Consider the following 25889-nt stretch of genomic DNA (forward strand, 5'->3'; position numbering starts at 1 on the left):
CGAGAGATCTGTTATTTGCTCACAATTTTTGCATCTTGTTCCTCGGGATGCACTCGACAACTAGTTTATCATTAATCCATAGTGGGCTTGAACAAAGTCCGCTTCGGATCTTTCCGTTTCCTTGATGTTGCAAGCCCCCTTTCCAAACTCTCTCCTTGTTTAATGCGTACTGAAACGGGACATTAAGCGTTCATTATGGTATATACAAATATTATATGTTGCTAATTAATACCTCATTTTAGCTGCCTTAAACCTGCTAACTTTGATAGGAATACCATCCTCATCAACAGGTTCAATCTCTAGCTCTTCATCTGTTTTTCTAAACCCTCTTTCATTATTTTGAAATATAATCTTCTGTCGCAATTTATGGTAGTTTGCAGTAACTTCTTGATTGATCACACCGCTATCGATAGAACCATCCTCTTCTAGATCGTAAAATTCAGATGGATCAAACTCATTCTCAACAATTTCATCTAATAATATTGGTCCGTCCTCATCTTCATCTTCCTCTTCTACATCAGGCAGTCCTATTATTTCATCTAACATTGGATCGAATGTATCATCATACGTGGACTTATTGAGCCTTTCGTTTTTTCTATCCTCATCGCGCAGTTCTTTAGACTTATCTGGCATTGACTCAACCATTTTATTAAGCAATTCAAAGTCATCAAGCTTATCAACAACTGGCCCCTCAGTAGCTATGTCGTCATCGTACATTCCCAAGACATATGCCTTGGCCATTGTATCGGTATCATCTTGTAAAGACCTATAGTCCATAGATGTTTCTTTTATGTTGTTACTTTCTGTTTTCTGTGCGTCTGGGATGCCAGTGTGCGAAGCCTTAGTGCCGTCGTTATGATCTACTTCAGATGTGATTTCTCCCTGCGTTCTTTGACTTCGACTAGCACGGAATCTGGAGACTTTCTTTCCTTTAGTAACTTCTAAATTATTCAGATCCTTTTGTACATCTTCAAGAATCCTTTTGTCATTTGGTAAAGAAGATCTGTCGATGACGTCTCCACTAAAGGGACTGTCTGTATTCACTCTCTCTAGTACATCTCCGTGAACGGAGAAATCACTATTTAATAAATTTTGTTCTTCAGAATCTAAATCACCTTCATTCTCACTTATTGATTGATTTATTAAATCCTTTCTATTCAAGGTCTCGTCGTTTTCTGGTGGTTTAATCGTATCACTCACTATTATTTTCTTCACTGCTTCTCCTAATCGATTCTGCTTGAATCTGGACACTTTCTTAGGCTTGTTTTCAATTGCTCCTGACTGCTCCCTTGCGTCAAATTCTTCTGTATTTCTTTCGGATATTGTTTCTAAGACAGGAGACTCATCCACATCCCGTGAAGCTCTTTCTGCATGAGTGGGAAGATCGGACTTCTTATTAACGATTAGCCCTTGCCTAAACAATGATATCTTAGGTTGTGGATGGGTCTCCTTCAATGATTCACTGATATTTTCTACCTCATTGATTTCAAGGCTCTCGGCAAATCTTACAGACTTCTTCGCCTTTTGAGGCTTTTCCGTAACGTTGTGATCGCCATTTTTCTGTAGAGAGGAATCAGTGCCTCTTCTCAATTCCAATATCCTCTCCCATAGCATCTGACTCATTTGGTGGTTCAGCTTTGGGGTCAATATCGAAGATTTGTCGCCATACAACATCTGATCCGCGAAATCATCATCCTCATCGTCGTCATCGTCATGATCAGAATCGCCCTGTCCAAAATGTTCATCCTCCTCTTCATTTGAAAAATCAAAATCCCACTCCTCATCATCAGCATACGTTACCGCCGCAGATTGTGAGTCATCAAAATCATCTGCAAGTAGCTCTAGTTCTAATATATCACTTTTGTTAATTGCAAGGCTGTCGTTGATTGGTATTTCCTTCGATGATACAGAGTAATCAAGGTTATTTTCCTTGATAATACTAGCAAGCACTTCTTCTCTTTCTTGTCCCCTAACATCATCCAATGACGCTACCGAGATATCAGCTGCACTAGCATCCTGAGAACTGCTTTCAGTATATGTCTCAGCTACTTCCTTAGTGGAAGGGATATCCTTCTCATTAAGTTTCTTATACTCCTCGATGCATATCTGTTTCAACTTAAATTTGTCATCAGGACTAATATTAAGCTGGTCAATTTTGTCTAATAGTTCTTCCTGATTGACCTCAGCCTCTTTCAAGGCCTTTCTTGGCTTTGCGATGATTTCCATATCTTCAAAAAGCTCTCTCAACTGATCCTCTTCTTCATCTCCTACCTCTGGGGTCTTGGATTCTGAAGTTGGACTAGAACCATTATTTCTCGTATTCAATGATTCTGGTTCTTCTATGTACTCAAATTCATTGGTTAGAGATACAACGGTGTCTGAAGCTTCAGGAAGAACAGCTTCTTCGGCGGCAGCTTTCTGCGCTTTCTTGGGGGCGATGAACTCGTTGTGTTCTTCATTATTGATTTTTATGTTTATTACATTTCCATCTTCGTCTAACTCTTCTTGGATATCCATGTAGAGAAGTCCTTCATCATTAACGTTCTTCTCTGTATGCTCAGGCTTGGTGGATGCCTTAGATAGTTCTTCAAACTCAAGCAACCTAGCCTTCATCTCTGTGCCTTCTTTTAATTTATTGTCAAATTGAGATATAGCAGTTTTCAATGCATTGGTCCTTCTTTTCAAAAAATCAACTGCTTCTGATGCCGACTTTTCCACAAAATATCCATCTCCTAGGAGTACCATGACTTTGTCTGAGTTTATCTTGCCATCTTGAATTTGCTTCTCTAGCTCATTGTAGGTTTCCGATTGATTGATTAATGCATCGCGCTTGAAGGCAAGATTAGTTAGCGTTCTGTCAATTTGGGGTATTAGAGAAGAAGCAGTAAGGTCATTCGGGAACTCTGTGGCATTAGTCATTACCCCCATCACAAGTAGTCTTACTGTATAATCCAGACATGCAAATCAAAAGTAATAGAAGTTTTTTGCATTAATAATAGAACCACACGAAAAAAAAAAATATTGATACACGACCGCTTCCATTAAAGAAAGTTTTCACAGCCATCTAGAAACAGAGGAGTTGCAAGTTAGGAACATTATGCCACCAACATTATGCAACCTACATTATGGCATCAGCTAAGGCTCAAAAGTTAGAAAAGTTTCTAAAAGTCTATAATATGCATTAATTAATATTTTGAGTAAGTATATACAGTTATCATTAGTTAGTGTTGTTTCTATATTTAACAACTTGCTCTATATTCATCATCGCGAAAGAGCTCCTGCTCCTCCTCTTTTATTCTCCCAATCCTCTACAGCTTGTTCCCATTCCTCATCCTCAGTTAGTGAAGGTTGGTTATTTTCTCCATTCCTTGTTTCGTCTGCCTTCCTTTCTTCTTCATCATATTTGTCTTTGTACTCTATCCATCTTTCGTGAATGTCTACATCCATGTACTCACCAGAGGCTCCTTGTCTCGTCGCCTCACTCCAGATAGAATCACCACCTATTTCACTCCCGAAACTGTATCCATTCGCCTTATCTATCACACTTAGTAAATTGATCATACTCTGCTTGTTTTCGACGGACAATACTTCGAAAGAAACAAGATTGAAATCCTCCACCAATTCCCCTATCATTTCGGTTAACCTTACGTAGTTTTTACCTAAAACTGAATTCGACTCCTTTTCTAAGTAAGGCGTGAGGTAGCTCAAATCTTGAGCCTCTGTGTAGTAATCTAGTCTGAAGGGCAACTCTCCGTAATTTTTCAACATATCAATTTTCGAGATGACATTTACGTGGGGCAAATCAAATTGAAGCATGGATCTCAAACTTAGAAGCAAAATAGATATGTATTGCGATGGACTTGTTAGGTATAAAGAATCGACTAGTGACACAACACATAACCTAAGTCTTTTGGAGTTAACCAACTTCTTGAAGATCTTGTAAAGAGAGTTGTGATGAGTGAATAGCTCAACTTGGCCGGGACAGTCAAAGATCAAGTAATTTTGCTGCTCTACTAATTCTGACACTTTTTGAACAAATTGGTCTATTCCAACTTCATCGAGACTTTCAAGTGCATACATGAGGCCTCCATTCGGTCCCAAGCTCAACTCTTCCATTATTTCCTCCAAAGTTATGAAATCTCGAATGTCCAATGCACAATCTGGATACGGTAACCTATCATTAGCTGGATCAAGGTTGATAATACACAGTTTACGCCCTATCGCAGACATAAATTGGTACATTCCATAGCAGTAAGTCGACTTTCCTGATCCAGGAGGTCCAATAACAATCTGACCAAACATAACTCAACACCAACACTATAGACAACAACCCATATTAGGCACTATAAAGGCTCTCTCTAGTACCATCTGTCTCTATATGTAATCTTTTTATGAACTCTCGCACGACCTTTCTCAAATGTACTTTCAACAAAAATATGAAGGCAAATTGGAACCACTGAGCATACAAATGGCTAAGGTGGACAGCTAGTGACAATAGTTCATATATTATATAGATTGAGTATTGTAGTGTGCATATCTAGATAGGATATACATCCAAAATTGTTTTTTTCGAAATTTCAAGTTCCTCCTGGCTCCCCCTCATTACTATTCATTCTTCATAGAAATTCACCATGTCCACATCAGGCACTAATGAGTTGACATTCTTGAGCAAAACTGTCTCTGTGTCTCCATTGGTATTGTTATCAGTAGTGGATCATTTCAACAGAGTCGCCAAAGATTCTAAAAAGAGAGTCGTCGGTGTTGTGTTAGGTGACAACTCTACTGACTTGATCAAAGTAACCAACTCATATGCTATTCCATTTGAGGAAGACGAAAAGAACCCAAGCGTGTGGTTCTTAGATCAGAACTTCATAGATTCCATGGGTGAAATGTTTAAGAAAATTAATGCCAAAGAGAAATTGATTGGTTGGTATCACTCGGGTCCTAAGTTGAGACCTTCTGATTTAAAGATAAATGAGGTCTTCAAGAAGTACACAACAAATCCATTGCTTCTTATTGTGGACGTACAACCAAGAGAGGTGGGCATTCCCACAGATGCATATTTTGCTGTTGACGATATAAAGAATGACGGCTCTGCCGCTGAAAAGACATTTGTCCATGTTCCTTCTGTCATTGAGGCGGAAGAGGCTGAAGAAATCGGTGTGGAACATTTATTGAGAGATATCAGAGATCAAGCAGCTGGCAATTTGTCTTTGAGAGTCACTCAAACCTATCAATCACTTTTGGGATTGCACCAGAAACTTCGAGAAATAGCAAACTATCTAGACAAGGTTTATCAAAAGAAATTGCCTATAAATCACACTATTTTGGGAAAGTTGCAAAACGTGTTTAACTTATTGCCAAACTTGTCCAACTCCAGTGCCGTTGGATCTGAAGGTGCAGTTGATCCGCAGTCTCCAAACCAGGCCAGCAATCCGTTGTCTGCTGCATTTACTATTAAAACTAATGATGAATTGATGATGGTCTACATCAGTACACTTGTCAGAGCCATCATTGCATTCCACGATCTTATTGAGAACAAGCTAGAGAATAAAAAGATCAATGAAAGCAAGTCTGGTAAAAATGACCTTGAGACGGGCGTAATTTCAAATTTGAGTAACGAAGAGAAGGGCGAGGGATTGTCTGAAGAGTCAGCTTAAAATTATGGAACTTCACGGTTTAATCATCTAAGTATATTATAAGATTACTAGAATAATTCTGTAGAAGTGTAGACTGCTAACAGCAGCATAATATATTATATCTAAAGGGTCTTACCTGTCCATATTACTGTGTTGTAAAATGGTCGTGCGAACACCGCCTTCCCTCTTCTGTGCAATAAAAAAAGTCATAGAGTAGGGCATCCACCATCTTTAGTATTGAACCACTTAGCGATCTGTATCTCATAACTTGAATAGGAAACTGCTGCGTATCAACTAGCGATATTGCCGGCTTATGTTGAAGGATTGTAGATACAATTTGCAATCAATATGTCGAGCCGAATAGTAACGCTCCCTCGCTTGAATACGGTGAATAATTTCAACTTCTTCTTCAAGAACACTAAGAAAAACTTACACATAGATCAAAACTTCATCGCCAATCCTTTCCTCTCCTTACACAGAAGAAACACCATAGCTGCACGCAAGGGGCGTGTAATTCCAACTTCCATTAATTCTCTTCATAATGTCAAAAATAGCCAGTCATCTCAACACAACTCTATCCTTGAAGATGTCGCAACGAAAGTGTTGAACTGTCAAGAACCAGAAGCTCCACTGTCACAGAAAACTAACACAAACCATATTCCATTCAAAGTAGTACCTAAAGGAGCTACTAAATCAAATGCAACGGCTGTTTCAGCTAACGCATTACCTAGTACGAAGTCAGAGTTGAAGACTCTAATCAACCCATATATCAAGCTCACCAAACCAAATTTGACTGTTCTTGTCACTTTGAGTTCGATTTGTTCATATGCTATCTCGCCATACTCGGTTTCATTAATTGAGTTGATTTATCTCACAATGGGAACTGCAATGTGTTCAGGCGCTGCAAATGCCATTAATATGGGTAGAGAACCAGAGTTTGACAAAAAGATGCCGAGAACAGTGGGCAGACCCGTCGTCCGAGGCCTCATCACTCCGCAACAAGCTTATAACTTTGCTGCGGTTACAGGCTCTATTGGTTGTACCATGCTTTGGTTTGGAGTTAATCCAACAGTATCCATCCTAGGCTTCACCAATATTGTTTTGTATGCCTGGCTTTATACCTCACTCAAAAGAAAATCCATAATTAACACCTGGGTTGGAGCAATTGTGGGTGCAATTCCTCCCTTGATGGGCTGGGCTGCGTCATCTCCGCTTTCACATCCAGGCGCTTGGTGTCTTGCTGGATTATTGTATGCGTGGCAATTTCCACACTTCAACGCATTGTCTCATAACATCGCAGAGCAATATAAGCTGGCAGGCTACGTTATGACAGCAGCTGAAAACCCCAAGTTGAATGCCAGGGTCGCGTTACGTTATTCTATTTTGATGTTTCCTTTATGTATTGGGTTGAGTTACTGTGGCATAACCGATTGGATATTTCCAATAGACTCGGCCATAGCCAACGGTTGGTTAACGTACTTAGCATTCCAATTTTGGAGACAGCAGCAGAAGAACTACTCATCTGGTTCGAAGCCTACCGCAGAAGGCTTAGCCTTGGCTGGTGTTCACGCAAAGAAGTTATTTTGGTGCTCAGTCTGGCACTTGCCTGCGGTTTTGATATTGGCGATGCTTCATAAGAAAGGACAGTGGGATAGGTGGTTTTCATATATAGGACTCAAGACCAGTGACGAAACTACATTACGTTCTTGAAATATTCTTGTACATATTCAATATATCACAACGATAGCATATTATAGACTGCATGTAGCAACATACTGTTTAAAGAGTTGGTTGCAAAAAGCATACATCTAAAATGATACCAAGTTTATCAAGCCAAGCTCAAAAATGATTCTTCAGTGGAGATTAACTGCAGAGGAACAGGAGTGATCAAGGTGGATCTCTGGTTATTCGCACAATTGAACTTACTTCTTGATAGTACAACGGTAGGCCAATGTCAACAAGTCAAATATGCCATTGCAAGCTTATAACTTTCACCATTTCGTACTTACTTTAAAAAAGAGACTTCTCATTAATCAAGGTGACAAGTAAAGGTTATTCAACTATCTATCACTTTGTAATTTAATAATATACTTAATTTCTTTGACTTTTCTGTTAAATAATCCAAAATTTACAACTATAATTCTTAATAACAAATCAATTAAAATCACACCTTCATCTCTCTTTATTTCCTAAACATCCATCTCCCCAGATTCATCTTTGGATAAAAGCACTTTAATAGGAAGTTTCTTCATTTTGCATCAAGTCATAATGCATTCTTCTAGCATAGTTAAGCGACTACAGTAAAAGTCAAATAGTCGTGTACCCCCAATTTTCAATCTCCAGAGCTTCTTAGGAACGTTGTCCCACTGGATACATCGGTTAGTATCTGTTGAAGAGAGTCTTCTTGTTGAACGAATATTAGAGCAAGTTAATAATGTCACTGTTAATTTCGGCGCTTAGAGTCCCAGCTTTAAAGAAACCAGCTAAAGCTGCCCTTATTTTTGTCCATGGATTAGGTGACAGTGGAGAAGGATGGGCTTGGTTACCACAGTTAATCAAACAGTCCAACATAGTCAAAGACCATGACTCAATAAACTATGTGTTTCCAAATGCTCCTCAAATTCCTATATCGGTTAATAGAGGATATGTTATGCCTGCTTGGTTTGATATTTACGAGTTTGGCAATCCCAATGCTAAGCAGGATGAGGCCGGATTCCTCAAGAGTTGCAATGTGTTAAGAGACTTTATCAAAGAACAAATTGAGAAGTACAATATTCCCGCAGAAAAGATCATAATTGGAGGCTTCTCACAAGGTGCTGCCGTGTCATTGGCTACAGTTGCTACATTGGATTTCAAGATTGGAGGAGTTGTTGCTTTGTCTGGTTTCTGCCCAATTAAAGATTCAATCCAGAAACTTAACAAGAACAATAATATTAACCATAACACTCCTATTTTCCAAGGACATGGAACATCCGATCCAGTGATTATGTATGAATACGGCCTCAAGACAAGCGAATTCTACAAGGAAATAGGCTTTGATAAGCTTCAATTCCACACATATGCTGGCGTTGCCCATAGCACCAATGAGGAGGAATTGGCAGATCTAACTAAATTCATCAATTCCATTTTAACCGATTAGCTAGATATTAATAGTACCAGTATAGAATGTGACAAGCCTAACCATTTGCAGTAAACGAAATTAAGTCCACCGAGTATTCGTGTACCTGCATACGAACTTAACAACTCACGAACTATTTACATTAAACGTCATTACCAACCCTATAGATTATTAGCCATTGTGAGGTAGAAACCAAGAGTAGTATATCATTGTCATGGAATCCTCTAAGCTACTGAATAACTTGTTGAAAGGTATTCACTCCTTGGGCTTACGAAAAACGGATCAATCACAATTAACTTCCAAAGATAAGCGGTATGTGCAACTGATGGAAAAGGTTCTTGCTTCGTTTGATGCTTTAGAAGAATGGGCAGATTATATTGCTTTTCTCTCAAGGCTCCTGAAGGCCTTACAATTGAGCGATGATGCTAAAGTACTTCATACGGTTTCCTGGATCCCCTATCCATCTCAAGTGGCGAATAAGCTATCCTTGTGTTTGTCCTCAAGATTACCTAGTGGAGTTCACCAAAAGACTCTCAGCATTTACGAGTCCATCTTCAATGCTTTAACTCCAGAAACCCTCAACAAAGAACTCCCAATCTGGTTACCTGGTTTATTGCCGCTTCTTTCATATTGCTCTATACTGGTTAAGCCCCAATTCATACGTATCTTCAAGGAAATCATTCTTGATACGATAACACAGAATAATTTAAGAATCGTGTCCAAACCTCTTATATTGAGTTTATTACCGGGATTGGATGACGAAAATTCTGAAGTTTTCACAGACATATTGGATTTGATGGATAATTTTAAGCTAAAACTTAATGATGACCCACACTTTTGGCAGAGCATGTTTCTTTGTATAATTAGCAATCCAGAGAAGAGATTGGGTGCATTATTTTGGTGTAACAAAAGATTGCCAGTATTCACTTCCTTGAAAGAAAGCGACCCAAGTTATTTTTCAGATGAAGCTAGAGCATGTTTAACTCCAGAATCTGGACTTTTGATTAGAGCCCTATCCACTTCCATCAACTCCAAGACATCTTTGAATTCAGCCAGTGATATCATAGTTGTTAGAGGCTTTTTTGATATTCTTTTATCGCATTTACCATTAGATAGTGCTGCTTTCGAAAAGATAATTTCCTCGAAAGATAAGGAATTATTGATAATGTCAAGCTGCAGAGTAACTTTGAAGAAGGACATGAGTTTGAACAGAAGGCTTTGGAATTTGTTTTTAGGACCGGAATCAGATCCAGAGCATCCTAAATTATTATCTCGTTCCGAATACTTTAAGAAGTATGCATTAGAGAATCTCACCGATGGATTGCTAAGATTAGTGAATTCAAAAATTGTCAAAGAAATAGTTGAGGGCTTCAAGCTAGCACAATTTATACTAATGGACAAATGGGAGATCAGTAACTTAATAACTCCCAACTTGTTTTCTCCATTCTTATCAATTTGCTACAAGAATAGAGATAACATTGAAATTTTAGGAGCTGCACAATCCTTTTTCGATGGAATCGAGTCCTCATACATTTGGAACGATATTGTAAACATTTTAGTTGAAAATAACATTGAAAACTTGGATTTACTCGAGTTTGTTTTAAGGACTTTTAATTTCAATGAGGAAGAGATGATAACAGTACATGCCCCTTTAGCAATTTTATGCTTGATGGCAAACTGCAATCTTTCCATTGAACACTTGAAGATTTTGGAATTGATGTTTAGTTTAGTACCTTCACGTGCTTTTTCCCCAATTGAATCAGAGTCAACCGAAGATTACTCAAACGAACGAATTATGAATCTCATTAAAGTGTACTACAGGGAACGTTTGGCAGATGAATCAGCCAAATTACCATTCTCAGTTGAGCATATGTCGTACTTGATTATAAAATCGTTGAAACAGCTAGTTGTAAGATATATCCTGGATGAGAAAATATGCTATAATTTGTCTACAATTTTATGTGATGTCACATACAGCATTCCGCAGAGTGACTTATTTATTTGGTCAAATAGAGACCTTATTGATGCGATGTTGGCCTTAGACTGTACCGATGAAACATCTAATGAGGCTACAAAGCAGAAGAATTTACTAATTGCATTTGGAATAGCCAAAATTTTTAATACTTTGTCAAAGTCATTAACTGAGCTAGAAAGGAAAAAGATATTAAAGATTATTTTGTCCAATTTGTGGCCTTCCATTTATTCCTCATATCCAGCAAACCACCAAGTAGAATCGGTTAAAACAATCTACGAGTTAGAGATCAGTTGTCTGAGCCATAATGTTGAAGCTGGTATCTTGGATTTACTATTGAAGGTTCCGAGAAAGCAAAGAGTCAAAGCATTTGAGACCCTTTGGACCCATTCTGTATCTTTTAGTGAGGGTGATTCAATTCTTGTTCGTCCTTTACAGCTTTTATTAGATGATCTTTGTGACGATGACAACCAAAATTCTCTTGGAGTTAAGGACTTCATTAGGCTTGCCCTAAAAAATGGCTCTGGAAACAGGCTATTAAAGCTCATTACTAATCCTTTATTGGACTATGATTTTATGCATTCTGACCGAGAGGAATTAAGATCTGATGATGACCTTGCACAGTTTTCCTATTACATGGGCTCTATTGTTAACGTAATCCAAGCACAAGAAAAGTCATTAAAAGAGGCGTTCAATAATGAATTCGCCGTAACGGATAGCAATGCAAAGTTATCGCTTATAAAATCCAACAACTGGGATATTTCTACTTACAAATCTTTGTTGTTTTCTGTTACTGATAGATTTCTTAAACTAGCATTGGACAAATCAATCCTCGATGATGAAGACGTCCTCAACCACTACTACAGCTGCATCAATAACTCATTGAAGTTATTGAACATCCTCGTTACTGGTAACGAGTCATTCTTCGGAGACAAGTTCCATTTACTTATTAATACTTGCAACTACTATATGCACTTACCTAACCCGAAGTCTCATTGTTTGGAGCTCATTCAAACGAAGTTTTTGGCAAGCATCTTCCATTTCTTAGAGGTGTCACAAGGATTGAAGATAAATTTGAATTTGTTGCACGTAACAGAGGAAGGCAAAAAGCCATTATTAGTGCGGTTCATTATCGAAGGAATTGATATGTCCAAGTCATCACTCTTATTGGAAAGCTGGATCTCTTTATTGACAAGGTCGTTGTATTTATTTAATGAATCGGTCTTTAGTGTTTTGTTAACATTAAATGACGCTCTTATAAAAAAGATTGAATATTACTTTACCAGGTTGACACTGTTTGAACCCTTCGGCGATTCGGAAGACATGGAGCTTTCAACCAATATTTTGATCACAGGACTTGAAGACCTTTTATCTATTAGCCATAGTTTCTTGGTTACTTCTAATCTTAGAGCAAGTGCAGATAAAACTAATCAGGGAGCGGTTGACTCAGGGTTCTTGAATACAGTTATCCAAGGTGTTTTTCAAATTGAATCGCCAGCAATAAGAACTTCAGAACAGAATAAACTCTATTCTATTCTTTTATCATTTCAAGACTCAGTAAAGATAGCTTTTAGAATTTGGAATTGGTCTGATTCGAAACCAAAGATCCCTATTGATTCAACGGTCGTTGCCGAAAGATCGTTAACTTATTTGGGTCACAAGCTTAAGTTTCGGGCGAGGAAACTTCTTGAGTCATTAATGGATTTAGAAAAGCAAGAAGTAATTGAAACTTTGGTTGAGGCATCACCTTCGATGGCTCTGACTATAAAATTACTCAACATATTAGATGGGGGTAGATCTCAAGTGACTCTACCTTTCATTTTTGATTCCATATATTCAAGATGCTATCCCCAGCTTTTGGAAGAAACACACAAATCATCCTTGAACATTCCTATTACGGAAAAGGATCTTTCGAAATTCTTGGTTAACTATTTTGAATCTATTGACAACGATACAATTAGTGACGTTTGGGGCACTACCATTCACTTCCTCAGGGATGTAGCTACCCATCCTACAAAATTCCATGCAATATACCCCGATTGCCTTAAGATTTGCAGAATACTAAGTAACAAGACATCAGCCACCAAATTAAGGGATCAGAAAAAGGCTCGAAAGGAACTTTCCGATACTTTTGTAAAAGTATTTAATAGCACTATAAGTAAAAAGTCAGTTGCATTAAATCAAGATTCAGATAAGGAAAGCGATCAAGAAGAAGTGAGAGCACCCAGTGAAGAACCACCAAACGTTCTACAAGATGATATTTTGGAAGCATTGAATGTGGTTATACCGAGCTTGGAAAATATTGTTGATGACAGTGACAGAGTGTCTACATTGATTAGTACGCTTATTTCGCATTTAATAACTCCTCAGATAAGACCTAAGAGAGTGGACGAGATATCTATGAAAGCATTGGCTCTTTTGGAAATAATTGGTAGGTTTAACCCTAGTAGGGCTTGGAAAGCTCTTGTATTCGACTCTTTTATGGATATCAGCTTCTTCTCTTCGAATGCCACTAGGTTCAAGCTCTGGGACTCAATAATAGAAAGTTGGATATCCAATGATAAAGAAAGGTTTTCAGAGATGATTACCAAGATCACACCATCCGTGCTGTCTTCTCCTAGTAATCTCTTCATTTGGAATGAGAGCTCTGAAGTAGAGAGCAAGATTTCAACAATAAAGAGAATTACCTATCTCATTATTATTCAACCTAATGACTACTTTTTAACTCATTTGGATGAACTATTTGATCGTATCGAATATTCCCTTAACACTGAATGCCCAGCTAATTATAGATCTGAAATAACTACTCTCTTAAGAGCAATAACTCTCAAATTCAGCGAGTTACATTTACTTCCACATTGGACAATAATCACTCAGGAGTTGACCGCAATCCTTGACCCTTTGTGTGGAAAATCTACAAAAGAATTGGCAAATCTTGCTGGAGAGCATCTCAAATTGATTTTGTTTGGCTGCAAATTGTTGGATCAATTACTTTTACTTGGATATGACGAATTCAACTTAAATGAATGGTTATTTGTTTCTAGTAGTCCTGACATTATTACAAGCGGTTCCAAGGATAATTTATTGTCCCTTATTGACAAAATTGCGTCTGAAAATGATCTTCCTTATATTAGAGATCTGCCCATCAAAATCGAGCAGCCCCACGGAGAGCTCGTTCCCTTATTACGTGGACATAATCATATTACAAGTATAACAAAATTGAGACTGTTTTTTGAGTCTTTCAGCCTTATCCATTACGAAAGAACATTTGGTTTATTTGACGTTGATAGAGGCGCCTGCTTAGCAGACATCCAAAACGACCTAACATAGATTTTTTTACAGGTTAATATTACAGTTTACATGCAACGCGCCTACTCTATTTTGTAGAAACAAAAGAGCACCAAGTGGGTGAGTTTAGTGGTTTCTGTTAAGTATTTGGGAAAAGCAGTTACAAGGAATGTGGCATTGAAAAGCTGTTCATCATAACATTGACATGAATGAGGCTATTTCGGGTGAGCCATATGACTACAAGAATTACAGCGATGAAGAATTTGACGAAACAGGATTCGATCTTGACGCAAATTCATCAACTGTAGATGGTAAAACTAATCGTTTTTCAGCGATAGACGAATTGAAATCTATAGTTGATAGATCAACGAAATCTTTAGAACGCAAGGAAACACCCAAATCGTCGACCAAGAGTCCTGGAAAATATACTCAATTTCGTAGTCGAAATAGGACCCCTTTAAGACGGCCGCCTATTAACTCATCTAGTTTTTTGGTCCAGCAGAATGATAGTAAATCCTACAATAGAGGAGATGAGAATAGAGATATCGATAAAGAGAAAGAGAAATACGGAGAGGAAGACGAAGACGCCTGGTTGATACGTGAAAATGTACTCGTATCCCCCGTGCAAAAGCCTCGTGGAGCGCCTGGAGACAGTGTGATAAGGTCTAGATATTCGAGTGCATATTCTTCACCTTCCAGTATGAAGTTTAACAACATATTAGGCATCGGAACGCCAAAGTATCCTAGAGCCAATGAAAAATCAAGTTCTCCTGTAAAAGCGAATCATAATGAGGAGGAAGAGTTTGAATCTTCGGAAGGTGACGTAAATAATTATGACTCTGCGAAGAGCGCAACATCTCACGTCTCTCTCTTGCGTTCATTCCAACACTCGGATAAATTTGATGGTTCTGTTACAAAGTCAAATGACTCAGTCAAAGCAAAGTTGTTAAATGCCCAAATTGATCTGAGCCAAGACGAAACTCCAACATATACAAGGATAAATGGGGAAATTTCAAGGGATAGTATAATAGAAAAGGTTAACAATACCTTGCATTCTCTTAACAATCCAACGAAGAGGTACAAAACTATTAATCCAGAGACTACGTCCACTCCCAAAACTTCAGCATCTGATCTGGAACTGCATTCATCTCCGAGTGAGCTGATTCATTCACACTTTATAGATGACTTCTTAAGCAAGACCAAAACTTCACAAATCGGGAAATCGCTTTCCACAGAGTCTTTGGGATCTGACTTGATCAATAGGGAGGAGGTCGATGTCCCAAGTCAGAAGCTCAATAGCTTGTCTAGTTTACGAGATAAGAACGATATGTGGTGGCCAGCTGAAAAATGGTTGAAGTTGAATAAAATTGTGAAGCTGCGAGACATTAGCAGAGCAGATGCTCTCGACAGTGTGCTCTTGCGAAACGAACTTCAATGTACGAGAAAGGAGCTTGCAGCTCGGTACGATTTTATGATAAATTACAAATTGAAAAAGAGGCAATTCAAGAGAAAAAACGCCCGTGTGTCGAAGTAACAGGTTCTTCTGTATGTATAATTAATGTAAAATAAATATATGTATCAATAGTATATATTTCTTCGTATATATCCATCTAGAATACCTTGGATAATACGTCGTTCAACTTGGTATTCGGCCTGGACTTTTCCTTTAACTCTTCATTTGCTTCTGCTCTAGCACTTGTTACCTTTCGCTGCTTGAAGCTTCTTCTTATTTCGGTATCAGTATTTAAATCAGGATTCTTAAGCTTTCTCTTCTTTTGAATATTAGTCACTAATTTGGATTTCTCCACGTTATTGACAAAAGTCTTGTTCAATTTCTGTTGTTGAGATAGCTCTAGTGTTAACCTGGCTTGCCTGGTTTCGTTCTCCTTTGCGATTTGCTGAGTCAAGTCAAACCATTTAAATCCTGATAAGTACTTCATATTTATGACATCATCGTAGTAATAGGATGTCTTCTTTCCACCAAGTTTGTTGGCATTCAAAGTGGAAGCACACATCTTCGCATCTTTCTTCCTTACAAACTCCACCCATCCCTCTGTGAAGTTCTTCTTCTTGTTTCCTCCGTACTTTACTCTCTTGTGATAAATAGTTGAGTCTTCCGGCTTCAAAAACAACCGGTCTATTTTGCCAAATCTAGAAAGTATTGATCTTAATGTTGCGGGCTTCATGTAGGGTGGTATTCTGGATAGATAACAGACTCCAGTCTTCTTGATTCTTTTCAGTTCCTTCTCTATCTGTTCTGGAGATAATCTTTTTAATTTCTTAGAATCTCTTATCGAATGTTGTGCCGTTATCTCTTCACCAGAGCCATCAAGCACATGTGTACTCTCTTCATCGCTCTCATCATCATCGATGGTCTCGCTTGCATCAAAGTCTTCATCAACACGATCTTCTAATCGACCATTGCCCTTCTTTTTTATAGGAAATATATGATTTTCATTGTCTGAATCCGAATCGAAATCCAGATCCTCAAGCTCTGCAATGTTCCGAGACTTTACTTCATCCATTGAGACACGGTCACTATTACCATCATACCTTCTCATAACGGTTTATAGATAGTTTCCCTTCTAGTGAAATGACATGGCTGTGTTACGTTATCTCAAAGAGATGAGTAGAATAAAAATATGATTTTCTCAAAAATCACGTGACAAGAAAATGAGATGGCTAAAATAAATTTTGAAACTTGCAAAAATAATAGTTTAATGTTCCAATGAAGGTCCATGAAGAAAGCACTGTAAAGCAGAAGTAATGTCTTCCAAAAAGAGGCCAGCGACTACTACTCTTGATTCAAAGATTTTTGCTCTCATTTGCGAGCTCCTTGACGAGAAGACAGCAAATGATAAGAAAGGCATTTCAGATCCTGAAGCTCTGGCCGCTCACTTTGCCAGTGCCTATCAAATAACGTTATCGCAGGCAATAGATTATATACAATTGAAAGACCAAAAGTTGAAGAGAACTAAAAGAAACTTGCTAGAGAAGTCAGTTACTGCACAATTACAGGCTCTTCGAGCAGAAGAAGATGAAGAGATGGGAAAGCCAGAGCATCATGACAGCCCTAACAGTGATAGTGATTATGATGAGAGTCGCTTAATGGAGGTCAAAGATTCCAATTCCCTTAACAAGTCAGTGGTCTCCACATGGAATTTGAAGAAAGTTTCAGAACTAAACCATGACCAAAGCGAACCTCCAGAGTCTGTCGAGCAACAAAGAAATGAAAATATCATCGAAGATAAGAAAGAATCTAAGAAGCGTTCAAAGGACACCAACAGGCAAGTTGCAAAGAAGCATAAAAGCAAAATAGATCACACCACTCCTTCTTTGACGCTCTCTTCCTTAGGTGGTCTTGATAGTACAACAACACAGTTGATGGAACTAATTGGCCTTCCCATCCTCCATCCCGAAATCTATACAGCTACAGGTGTTGAGCCTCCTCGAGGGGTTTTGCTATATGGACCGCCCGGTTGCGGAAAGACTACAATAGCAAATGCTTTAGCCGGTGAACTACAGGTACCATTTATTAGTATTTCGGCACCCTCAGTAGTCTCAGGAATGTCGGGCGAGTCTGAAAAGAAATTAAGGGAAATTTTCGAAGAGGCTAAGTCTTTAGCACCGTGCATTATTTTCATGGACGAAATTGATGCTATAACACCAAAGAGGGATGGAGGAGCTCAAAGGGAAATGGAAAGGAGAATAGTCGCTCAGTTGTTGACATTGATGGACGAGCTAACTTTGGAAAAGACGTCCGGGAACCCTGTTATAGTCATTGGAGCAACAAATAGACCGGACTCATTAGATGCAGCTCTAAGAAGAGCAGGAAGGTTTGATAGAGAAATTTGCTTGAATGTTCCTAATGAGGAGCAAAGAAGCTCAATATTAAGAAAGATGACCAAGAATATTAAAATGGAAAATGACGACGACTTCAATTTCAGAGAGTTGGCAAAATTAACACCTGGATATGTTGGTGCCGATTTGAAAAGTTTGGTTACTGCTGCAGGAATAGCAGCTATCAAAAGAATTTTCGAAAGCCTAAGTGAACAAGAAGAAGATCTTCTTATTAGAGAAGCCCTCTTGCTGAACCAAGACCTGATGGAAATAGACTCAACTACATTGATCCCGAACAACGAATCTCTAGCAAAGTTTGAAGGTAAATCGGACTTGGATAAACTATCCACTATTCAACGCTTCTTGATAAAGCACCCAAATCCTTTAAGTTCAGAACAATTATCACATTTGGCGATCAGGTATCTGGATTTCTTGACAGCACTTCCAACTGTTCAGCCAACTGCAAAAAGGGAAGGGTTTGCAACGGTCCCAGATGTGACCTGGCAAAGTGTGGGTGCTTTACATAATATTCGGATGGAGCTACATATGTGCGTTGTTCAACCGATCAAAAAGCCTGAGTTATTCTTAAAAGTTGGAATTTCATCACCCGCTGGTGTACTCATGTGGGGACCTCCTGGTTGTGGTAAGACATTATTGGCTAAAGCTGTTGCTAACGAATCTAGGGCTAACTTTATTTCTATTAAGGGCCCAGAATTATTGAATAAGTACGTTGGTGAATCCGAAAGAGCAATTAGACAAGTCTTTCAAAGAGCAAGAGCATCTATTCCATGCATAATTTTCTTTGATGAATTGGACGCGTTGGTTCCAAGAAGAGACGCGTCTTTGTCAGAGTCCAGCTCAAGAGTGGTTAATACCCTACTTACTGAATTAGATGGTCTTAATGACAGAAAGGGCGTATTTGTTATAGGAGCTACTAATAGACCGGATATGATAGATCCTGCAATGCTAAGACCAGGGAGGCTCGATAAAACTCTATATATTCAATTGCCCTCCAGTGACGAAAGATTTGACATTTTGAAGACTTTGGTTATCGCTAATAAAACGCCATTGGCAGAAGACGTCAACTTAAGAGAAGTAGCCCACAACAACAAATGCAGGAATTTCTCTGGTGCTGATTTATCGTCGTTGGTAAGGGAGGCTGGTGTCTTAGCTTTAAAGAAAAAATTCTTCAAAAATCAAAAGATTGATCAGTTAGACGCATCGGGCTTCTATGAGAACGACATAGTTGATGATAACATAAAAGTGACTATGGAAGATTTCAACAGAGCATTACAGTGTGTCAACCCGAGTGTCAGTGATAGAGACAGGTTAAAATATGAAAAGTTAAACAAAAGGATGGGGTGGAGTATGTTGGGAGATCAGGAGAAGGAGGATGAACCACCGCAGCTGAATGTAGCATGAGCCCCCCCCCCCCCATTTAAATCGAATTTAAATAGATAAGATAGATGTGATTATAGAAGATACGGAGTAAACTGTAAGGTATGCCATTCAGTGACGTATTAGATCAGGTAGTATTAGATCAGGTAAATTTAACCAAAAGAAGCTCCAATTTCTTCAGTGCAATGCAGAAGACTTCGTGCCAAGGCAGACGAGGAGAAGAAGAACTGTCTCAGCCAGAAGTCTCAGCAAGCCTGCAAAAGTGGAGACAAACAGAGAGCTCACGAATTAAGTGAACAAGCCAAATTGCTTGCTAACGAAGCAGAAGGTTATAACAGACAGGCTGCCGAGTATGTGTTCATTAATTACTGCTATTAGTTAATACTATCCGGTAAAACATATTGACTGTGGAAAGATTCATATGAGGCCCTGAATTATAATCAGCTTTCGAAATTTATATCCAATGACGGCAAACTACATACCTCCGACACTGAAGACTTGGGATGGTGTGTAAAAGTGTTCAAGCAGCCGACAGCTAAAGCCATAGAATAATTGCAAAACGTGAAAAAGATTATACTCTGCTTATCATTGTTAAACCATTAGTTCACCTTTTTATCTGCATATTTTTTCACTTTTGTAATATTCTTCGGAAAAACCCTTCTAAACACAATTCGAAATGTCTTGATGCATGTATACAGAACTTGTCGTAACTCTCCTGTGTTTTCACTTACGAAGCATATTGAGTCTTGATGATTGTCAATAGATTTGCTATCAAGAATCAAATATTTCGAGTCAGCTTATTCGGGGGTTTCACTTGTTTGATGATAGTCTTGATGTGTTGGATGAAAAAGCTTTTGGAGGCACCTAGAAATTAGTTGTAACCAAATATTAGAGAAATTGAGCCCCCTACCTTTTAGAATAAGATTCAAGCGATTGCCAATGTAAACTTATTGAAATCAGGAAGTTATCGGATATGGCAATAATTGTAGAGGAAAAACCCTTTTAAGGGATAACAACAAGCATAATTACAATTGGTCTATATAAGGACCTCTATATCCCAATAAATTATTAAATAGTTACTTTGTTACAATTCCAACCACACTAATATAGATATATATTGAAACCACTTTACCACTACAGGCTATGAAAAATATGGCTTTGATACAAAAGATATTATCATGGACAAAGCTTCATTCATGAATTGGAAAGCTAGGATTGACTTCTTGTTATACATTGATGTTGATTTTGTGAACTTCCTTTTGGACCTTGACTCCACTAAGATATATAATGCTGCTCAGATTTCAAAATATCAGATTGGCAACCGCCTTCCCAACTTAATTTCTAGTAATATTGTCTTATCCTAAAATATTCGTGGTCTTAGAGTCCAATCTGCTTGGGACACTGCTATCTTAGAATATATAAATTATATCAAGGAAGCTCATGATGCTCGTGACTATGTGAAAGTTACTACTTTGAAATTAGTAAAAACCTAATTAGATTTATTTAATTTTCTTTTGTAATTTTGGGACGTCGTTGATGATAAACTTGAAATTACCGAGTGTAGGATGACTACAGTTCTGTTGGTTTGTTGTTTGTTCCTAGAGGTGCTGCTTCTAAATTTTCGTGAAAAAATAACAATTCATTGATCATTCTCGTTTACTGACATTATGAAGTATATCAATATATGTGATATACTGAGATCAAAGATTGGTCTGATTAGGCTATGTAGGAGCTACTAAGGATAATTTGGTTCAAAAGGTTAAGAGAGTGATGTTCTCTTTAGTGTGACGAGTTTCTACTGATTGGTTTTGGTAACAAGGCGAATGTTTGTTCTCCTGCTCGTGATGTTCCTATTCCAAACAGCAAGGCACGTAGCCATTCCTCGCAAGAGAATTCACACAAAGAAACTAAAAGTAATCGAATGAGAATGGTCTGATAAATCCTTGGATGGTTCTATCTCATTAGATAAACTGATGGAGTCTGACTATTTTCACTTTGACTCGGGTGTTACCGCATCTTTGCTATCTCAAGAAGTGTTTCCCTATTTTGAGCCATGGACTGGTCGTTCCATTGTGGTCTCTGGAGGTCTACTTGAAGTTAGCTAATTTCTTGATTGTTCTAGAATCTATTCCAAATTCATTAAAAAGACCAAGGATTACTTCACTCTCAAGACTACTGGTTAAATTTAACATGAGCTTTATGGCCGTGCTGGTAATCTTGACAGTCGGTCTATACAGACACAATCTTACTCCTGTTAAGGTTGGTTTCTCGTTTTCAATCTCACACTCTCTTCTTGGGACATACTACTCTAGCGGTTGAAAGGAAACTTCTTCTTAGTCACTGTACTCGAAAGATTATAAAAGATTCGGAACTATGTCTCTGCGTCCCAGTGAAGTTTGCATTCTTAGTAAGTAGAATCTATAGACGATCACCAACAGGATCCAGATTGCGTTGACAAGAGCAATTATAAAGATATATATATACGTTATTGTGCATACTGGAATAGATTATCCAGAAAGTTTATCATCAGGCTATTACTTGCGCTGTTGCAGAATGGATAGAAGTCATGGATTTAGAAATGGCTGCACATGCAGAATTAAGGATGGACCTTGTTGCAGAAACCACCTACGGGTCATATCTTAAATTTCAAATGGGTTTATGCTAAAGAAAATGGACTATATAAATTTAGTTCAAGGTTTAAGACAGGTATGGGTGGATTACAGAGAAACATTCGGACCAGTAGTTAGGGTGGGAGTATCAAAGCTCTCTTCTCCTCTTCCGTAGTTGATGAATTGGAAATACATGATATGGATGTAACCACTACTCTTTTAAAAAGAGAAAGAGATCTTCCAATTTTTGTTAGGCAACCGACTGGTTAGCAAGACATAAAAGAGTCTTCACTATTTTGGCAAATCAAATAAGTAATTAACGGTTTGAAATAAGTTCTTTTGGTTGGATTGTACTCATAAATAAGCTGCTAGTAAATATCGGATTTGCTAGATCCCAAGACGAGTTTGGCATTTACACAAGAGATGATTCTTTCAGGTTTACATGTGGACAACCTCCTCATTGCTGGTAAAAACAAAATGCCATTTCAAGATATATATCTCAACGAAGTCTTCAGTTCAAGATGAAGTGTCTTGGACTTGGTGAGAGAGATCTTAGGTAATATTACACAGTCCAGACTGAACATGTCTCAGTCTACATGATTATATTTTCAAAGTCCTTGAAGAGCTCAATTTAGAGAACTGTAAGCCTGTTGCAACACCTGCAGTATCTGGATGCGACACTCCATAGATCCATTGTTGGAAAACTACTTTATGGAAGCAATATAGAGCAAACATTGCATATATTGTTGGAGTATTAAGTAGATACTTCAACTGTCCTAAGGAAAACATAATGCTGCAAAGTATGCACTTAGATATCTTAGAGGCTCCAAAAAATAGGACAGATATATTCTAAGGTCCCAAAGTTAGAAGTCTATGTGGATTCAGATTGTGGATCCTCTTCAGAAGATCGGAAATCTATTACCGGATATTCTATCAAATATGGAGGCGTGCTATTCGCCTGGAAGTCTAAGAAGCAAATGACGGTTGATTTATCAACTAAAGCTGAACATATAGCCTTAAGGAAGTACTCTGCTTAATAGCATTGCCTACGGAAATAGAATATCACTAACATTGCCAGTGACAATAAAAGAGGAGGATACTTTATGTAATAAACTAGCTGAACACCCAGTTTTCCACCAAGGAGCGGGCATATAGACATTCGTTATTACTTCATACATGAGGACGTAAATGAGGGCATACTGTTCTTGAACAAGTAAAGTCAACAAACAATAGTGGTGAAATGTTTACTAAAAGCCCTTGCTAAACAAAATTCACCGACTTAAGAACAAATCAGGAATGAAAGAACTTTCATCCAGTTGAGAGAGAACTTCTTGATTATGGGGAAATGTTTGAAGACAAACTCAAGAAGGCATCGAGATATTAATTGTGTAACCAAGACAGATGTTACAAAAGTTTATTGGGGATCTTTTGGAAGTTTCGATTCATTATTGCAAAACTGATTTAGCTAAATAAGTTGTTTATCGGAAAAAGAATAAGCGTTGAATGAAAAATCCCTCAAAGAAAACTATTAAGTATGTGCAACTGGTCTATATAAGGTTGTATGGCCCACCAAATACTTCCAGTTACTTAACTGAATGAATGTATTTCCAACTCCTTGGAAAAAGACTGGTACAAGCTCGCGAATCTCCAGGTGGTTTTACCATATAAGCACATCACCCTACAATCTCATGTCATATCTGACCGTCTCTCACCCGAGAATGGCACTAAATGAATAAATCTACTCTTGCTTTTAGCGCATCTTACAATGCTACTTTCATCTTTATCTTGACTCTGGCGCTACTATGCACATTTTCAATTCTCGCAAAATGTTATCTGTAGCTTTAAATGTTGCTTGCCAGCGCCATGGTCTCAGAAGACCTAATACAACAGCTTCAGAAGTACGATCTACAGGATACTCAACACTTAAGTGACTCATTACTGTCAGGCCGTGCCAAAGTTGAATTCTTGGAGAGCCCACCAGAAAATCGCCCCAAAACTTGCACACCAACTACAGCACCGCTACTCTTCCACTTTGATGTTCCTACACCACATATGGCTATGTAAACAGTGTAGAGATGAGTCAGCTTCAGGCATGGACGTTGTATGTTTAGTTCAATATGGTAGAATTATATATTAACGAAAACCTTTGATCAGATCGCGCAATAAACTTCTGTAACTTTTGGTTGCAACAAAATCTAGATGCGTTCTAGATTTTTACATTGGCATTGATATATCAGATCAGATAATGGCTTTGCAGAAAATGGAATCCAATAGCAGTAAGTATGTATAATTCCCTTTGAAGGGAGCGGCACAGGAAATAATTAAAACCACTACTGACAAAGCTTTAGTTCATAGCTGATTCTAAGGTTCCCGCTTCATACTGAACTTATCAACCATCAATTTGCCTCCTTAATTGCGTCGCCAGTGCAACTATTAATCATAAATCACCTTACGAATAAGATATGGTCGCACTTCTTGAATCACGCGTTTATGTATTTTCAATTAGATAGCTTACCTTATAATTACAACAACCCTTCTTTACTAAAAGTTGTTGCGTGGTCCAAGAATCTGAGCAGTTTTTGCATTTCTCGAACACTACACCACGCAGATTCTGCTTGATAACGACATTATTTCATTAATCCACGGTCTGAAGCCCCTACAGCTCAAATTCCTAGCTATTCCTCTCTCGTACGGCATTTCAAGAAAGGTGGGAGTCACAGGCAGACTGAATTTGTTGCTAGTTCTCTGCTCACTACTGCGAAGAAGATTTTTCGCTATCTACAATAAATATGAAGCCATTCATATATAAGTTGCAGAAGAAATGTTAACACATTGCACATGCCCTAGTGGGAATTGTGAAAATCAAACTAATTAGTGATTCAGAAGCGGAAATTAGTTACCTATCTTTTCCATTTATCTTAAGGATAAATGAAGTGGATATCAGTTAAATTCATTGATAACTTCCCCACTTACCCCACTCACAACCATCGGTCCAGTCAACACCAGCGTTGTTGACATAGTATTGTGCAGAGGTAGAACCTCCTCTCCAGGTGTAGTAAGAGCTTTGGTCAACAACAGTGATTGCAGAAGAAGAACCACCACCAACAACAGTTGGGATGACCATGTTCTCAGTACCTGGGTAATCAGTTCTACAGATGACAACGCTTTGAGACAATTGGTTGACGACATTAGCCTTGTTGACACCCCATTCACACAAATAGTTTGATCTGGAGTTAGACTTGTATAACTTACCTCCCTTACAGAGCAAACCACCGATAGAGACACCGTTGGTTGACTTTGTGGCCACTGGGTCTTAGACATACCAGATTGACAGGAATACGAACAGTAGGAAATTCGTAGATAACTTCCCCACTAACCATGTGATCATCATTTCAACAATGGCAAGGTTTAGGCTCAAATTAAATGGCGTATATGATCATCCTTATGGATATGTTGCCTCGATCAAGCTGGTGAGAGAAGGCTTCCTTCAGAGCTACAATGAACATGAGATTAAAGTATTAAGGATCTCTCCACTTAGGCCATGCAAAAGTAGTATTCATTGAGGAAGTACAAGGGATAGCACCCCATGCCCTCACGGGACCACCAACGACTGCCCTGTTTCAGTTCTTACAGTTTAATGTTCCTATTCATAAGGCCATGTAAACGTTTGCTTGGACATACTATTAATGTTTTCGGTCTCTACATAAAAACATAAACATATATCCAATGAAAGCCTAGTTTGTAGCCCCTCAGAACATTATTAATCCACTTTGACTAGTAAAGAAGTACAGTTCAAGTTGCGGTGGTAAACGTGTTGTCACTGTTAAATAACGGAGGTGAATTTTAGTTCTGAACAAGCATCTCGGATCTTACTATGATGAGCGCGGAATCCAGCAGTATATATATAGGTATAATTCACATCAAAATGGAACAGTAGATAGAGAGGCTAGGATCATTAGCAAGGCCCGAACTTCACCCGCTGGGTTCCGACTTTCTACACCAGCGGGCATGTCGTTAATCGCTTC

General features: G+C 38.3%; 11 protein-coding genes across 11 annotated transcripts; 7 read left to right on the forward strand and 4 right to left on the reverse strand. All coding sequences in view use genetic code 12, as the record gives it.

The window, feature by feature from the left end:
* Positions 1-152: 152 nt before the first annotated feature.
* Positions 153-3125, reverse strand: RJT20DRAFT_125822 (uncharacterized protein). Its single transcript, XM_064916599.1, has one exon. It carries the CDS (start codon positions 2926-2928, stop codon positions 226-228), a length of 2703 nt encoding a protein of 900 aa, XP_064776003.1. The 5' UTR covers positions 2929-3125; the 3' UTR covers positions 153-225.
* A 42-nt stretch (positions 3126-3167) lies between these two features.
* Positions 3168-4327, reverse strand: RJT20DRAFT_125823 (putative GTPase). Its single transcript, XM_064916600.1, has one exon. The coding sequence runs from the start codon at positions 4300-4302 to the stop codon at positions 3262-3264; it is 1041 nt and encodes a 346-aa protein (XP_064776004.1). The 5' UTR covers positions 4303-4327; the 3' UTR covers positions 3168-3261.
* On the forward strand, positions 4328-5895 carry RPN8 (proteasome regulatory particle lid subunit). The gene has a single exon (XM_064916601.1). It carries the CDS (start codon positions 4632-4634, stop codon positions 5658-5660), a length of 1029 nt encoding a protein of 342 aa, XP_064776005.1. The 5' UTR covers positions 4328-4631; the 3' UTR covers positions 5661-5895.
* RJT20DRAFT_27814 (protoheme IX farnesyltransferase) lies at positions 5841-7796 on the forward strand. Its single transcript, XM_064919494.1, has one exon. It carries the CDS (start codon positions 5988-5990, stop codon positions 7347-7349), a length of 1362 nt encoding a protein of 453 aa, XP_064776006.1. The 5' UTR covers positions 5841-5987; the 3' UTR covers positions 7350-7796.
* A 1-nt stretch (position 7797) lies between these two features.
* On the forward strand, positions 7798-8924 carry RJT20DRAFT_27815 (palmitoyl-(protein) hydrolase). Its single transcript, XM_064919495.1, has one exon. It carries the CDS (start codon positions 8074-8076, stop codon positions 8776-8778), a length of 705 nt encoding a protein of 234 aa, XP_064776007.1. The 5' UTR covers positions 7798-8073; the 3' UTR covers positions 8779-8924.
* An 8-nt stretch (positions 8925-8932) lies between these two features.
* RJT20DRAFT_27817 (uncharacterized protein) lies at positions 8933-14141 on the forward strand. The gene has a single exon (XM_064919496.1). The coding sequence runs from the start codon at positions 8972-8974 to the stop codon at positions 14057-14059; it is 5088 nt and encodes a 1695-aa protein (XP_064776008.1). The 5' UTR covers positions 8933-8971; the 3' UTR covers positions 14060-14141.
* Positions 14142-15589, forward strand: RJT20DRAFT_27818 (uncharacterized protein). Its single transcript, XM_064919497.1, has one exon. It carries the CDS (start codon positions 14223-14225, stop codon positions 15549-15551), a length of 1329 nt encoding a protein of 442 aa, XP_064776009.1. The 5' UTR covers positions 14142-14222; the 3' UTR covers positions 15552-15589.
* On the reverse strand, positions 15558-16598 carry RJT20DRAFT_125828 (RNA-binding ATPase activator). The gene has a single exon (XM_064916602.1). It carries the CDS (start codon positions 16576-16578, stop codon positions 15628-15630), a length of 951 nt encoding a protein of 316 aa, XP_064776010.1. The 5' UTR covers positions 16579-16598; the 3' UTR covers positions 15558-15627.
* Positions 16599-16756: 158 nt separating this feature from the next.
* RIX7 (putative AAA family ATPase) lies at positions 16757-19576 on the forward strand. Its single transcript, XM_064916603.1, has one exon. The coding sequence runs from the start codon at positions 16784-16786 to the stop codon at positions 19277-19279; it is 2496 nt and encodes an 831-aa protein (XP_064776011.1). The 5' UTR covers positions 16757-16783; the 3' UTR covers positions 19280-19576.
* Positions 19448-19633, forward strand: RJT20DRAFT_125830 (uncharacterized protein; the record flags this gene model as incomplete). The annotated part of the gene is made up of 1 exon (XM_064916604.1): positions 19448-19633. A coding segment is annotated over one exon (186 nt), but the record flags the coding sequence as incomplete, so codon positions are not given.
* Positions 19634-24616: 4983 nt separating this feature from the next.
* On the reverse strand, positions 24617-25244 carry RJT20DRAFT_147599 (uncharacterized protein; the record flags this gene model as incomplete). Its single annotated transcript, XM_064918924.1, has 3 exons — positions 24617-24642; positions 24838-25159; positions 25188-25244. 3 exons carry the CDS (start codon positions 25242-25244, stop codon positions 24617-24619), a joined length of 405 nt encoding a protein of 134 aa, XP_064776013.1.
* Between the last annotated feature and the right edge of the window lie 645 nt (positions 25245-25889).

Source organism: Scheffersomyces xylosifermentans (genome assembly GCF_036884685.1).
Source record: "Scheffersomyces xylosifermentans strain CBS 12540 chromosome Unknown RJT20scaffold_2, whole genome shotgun sequence".
Classification (NCBI taxonomy): domain Eukaryota; kingdom Fungi; phylum Ascomycota; class Pichiomycetes; order Serinales; family Debaryomycetaceae; genus Scheffersomyces; species Scheffersomyces xylosifermentans.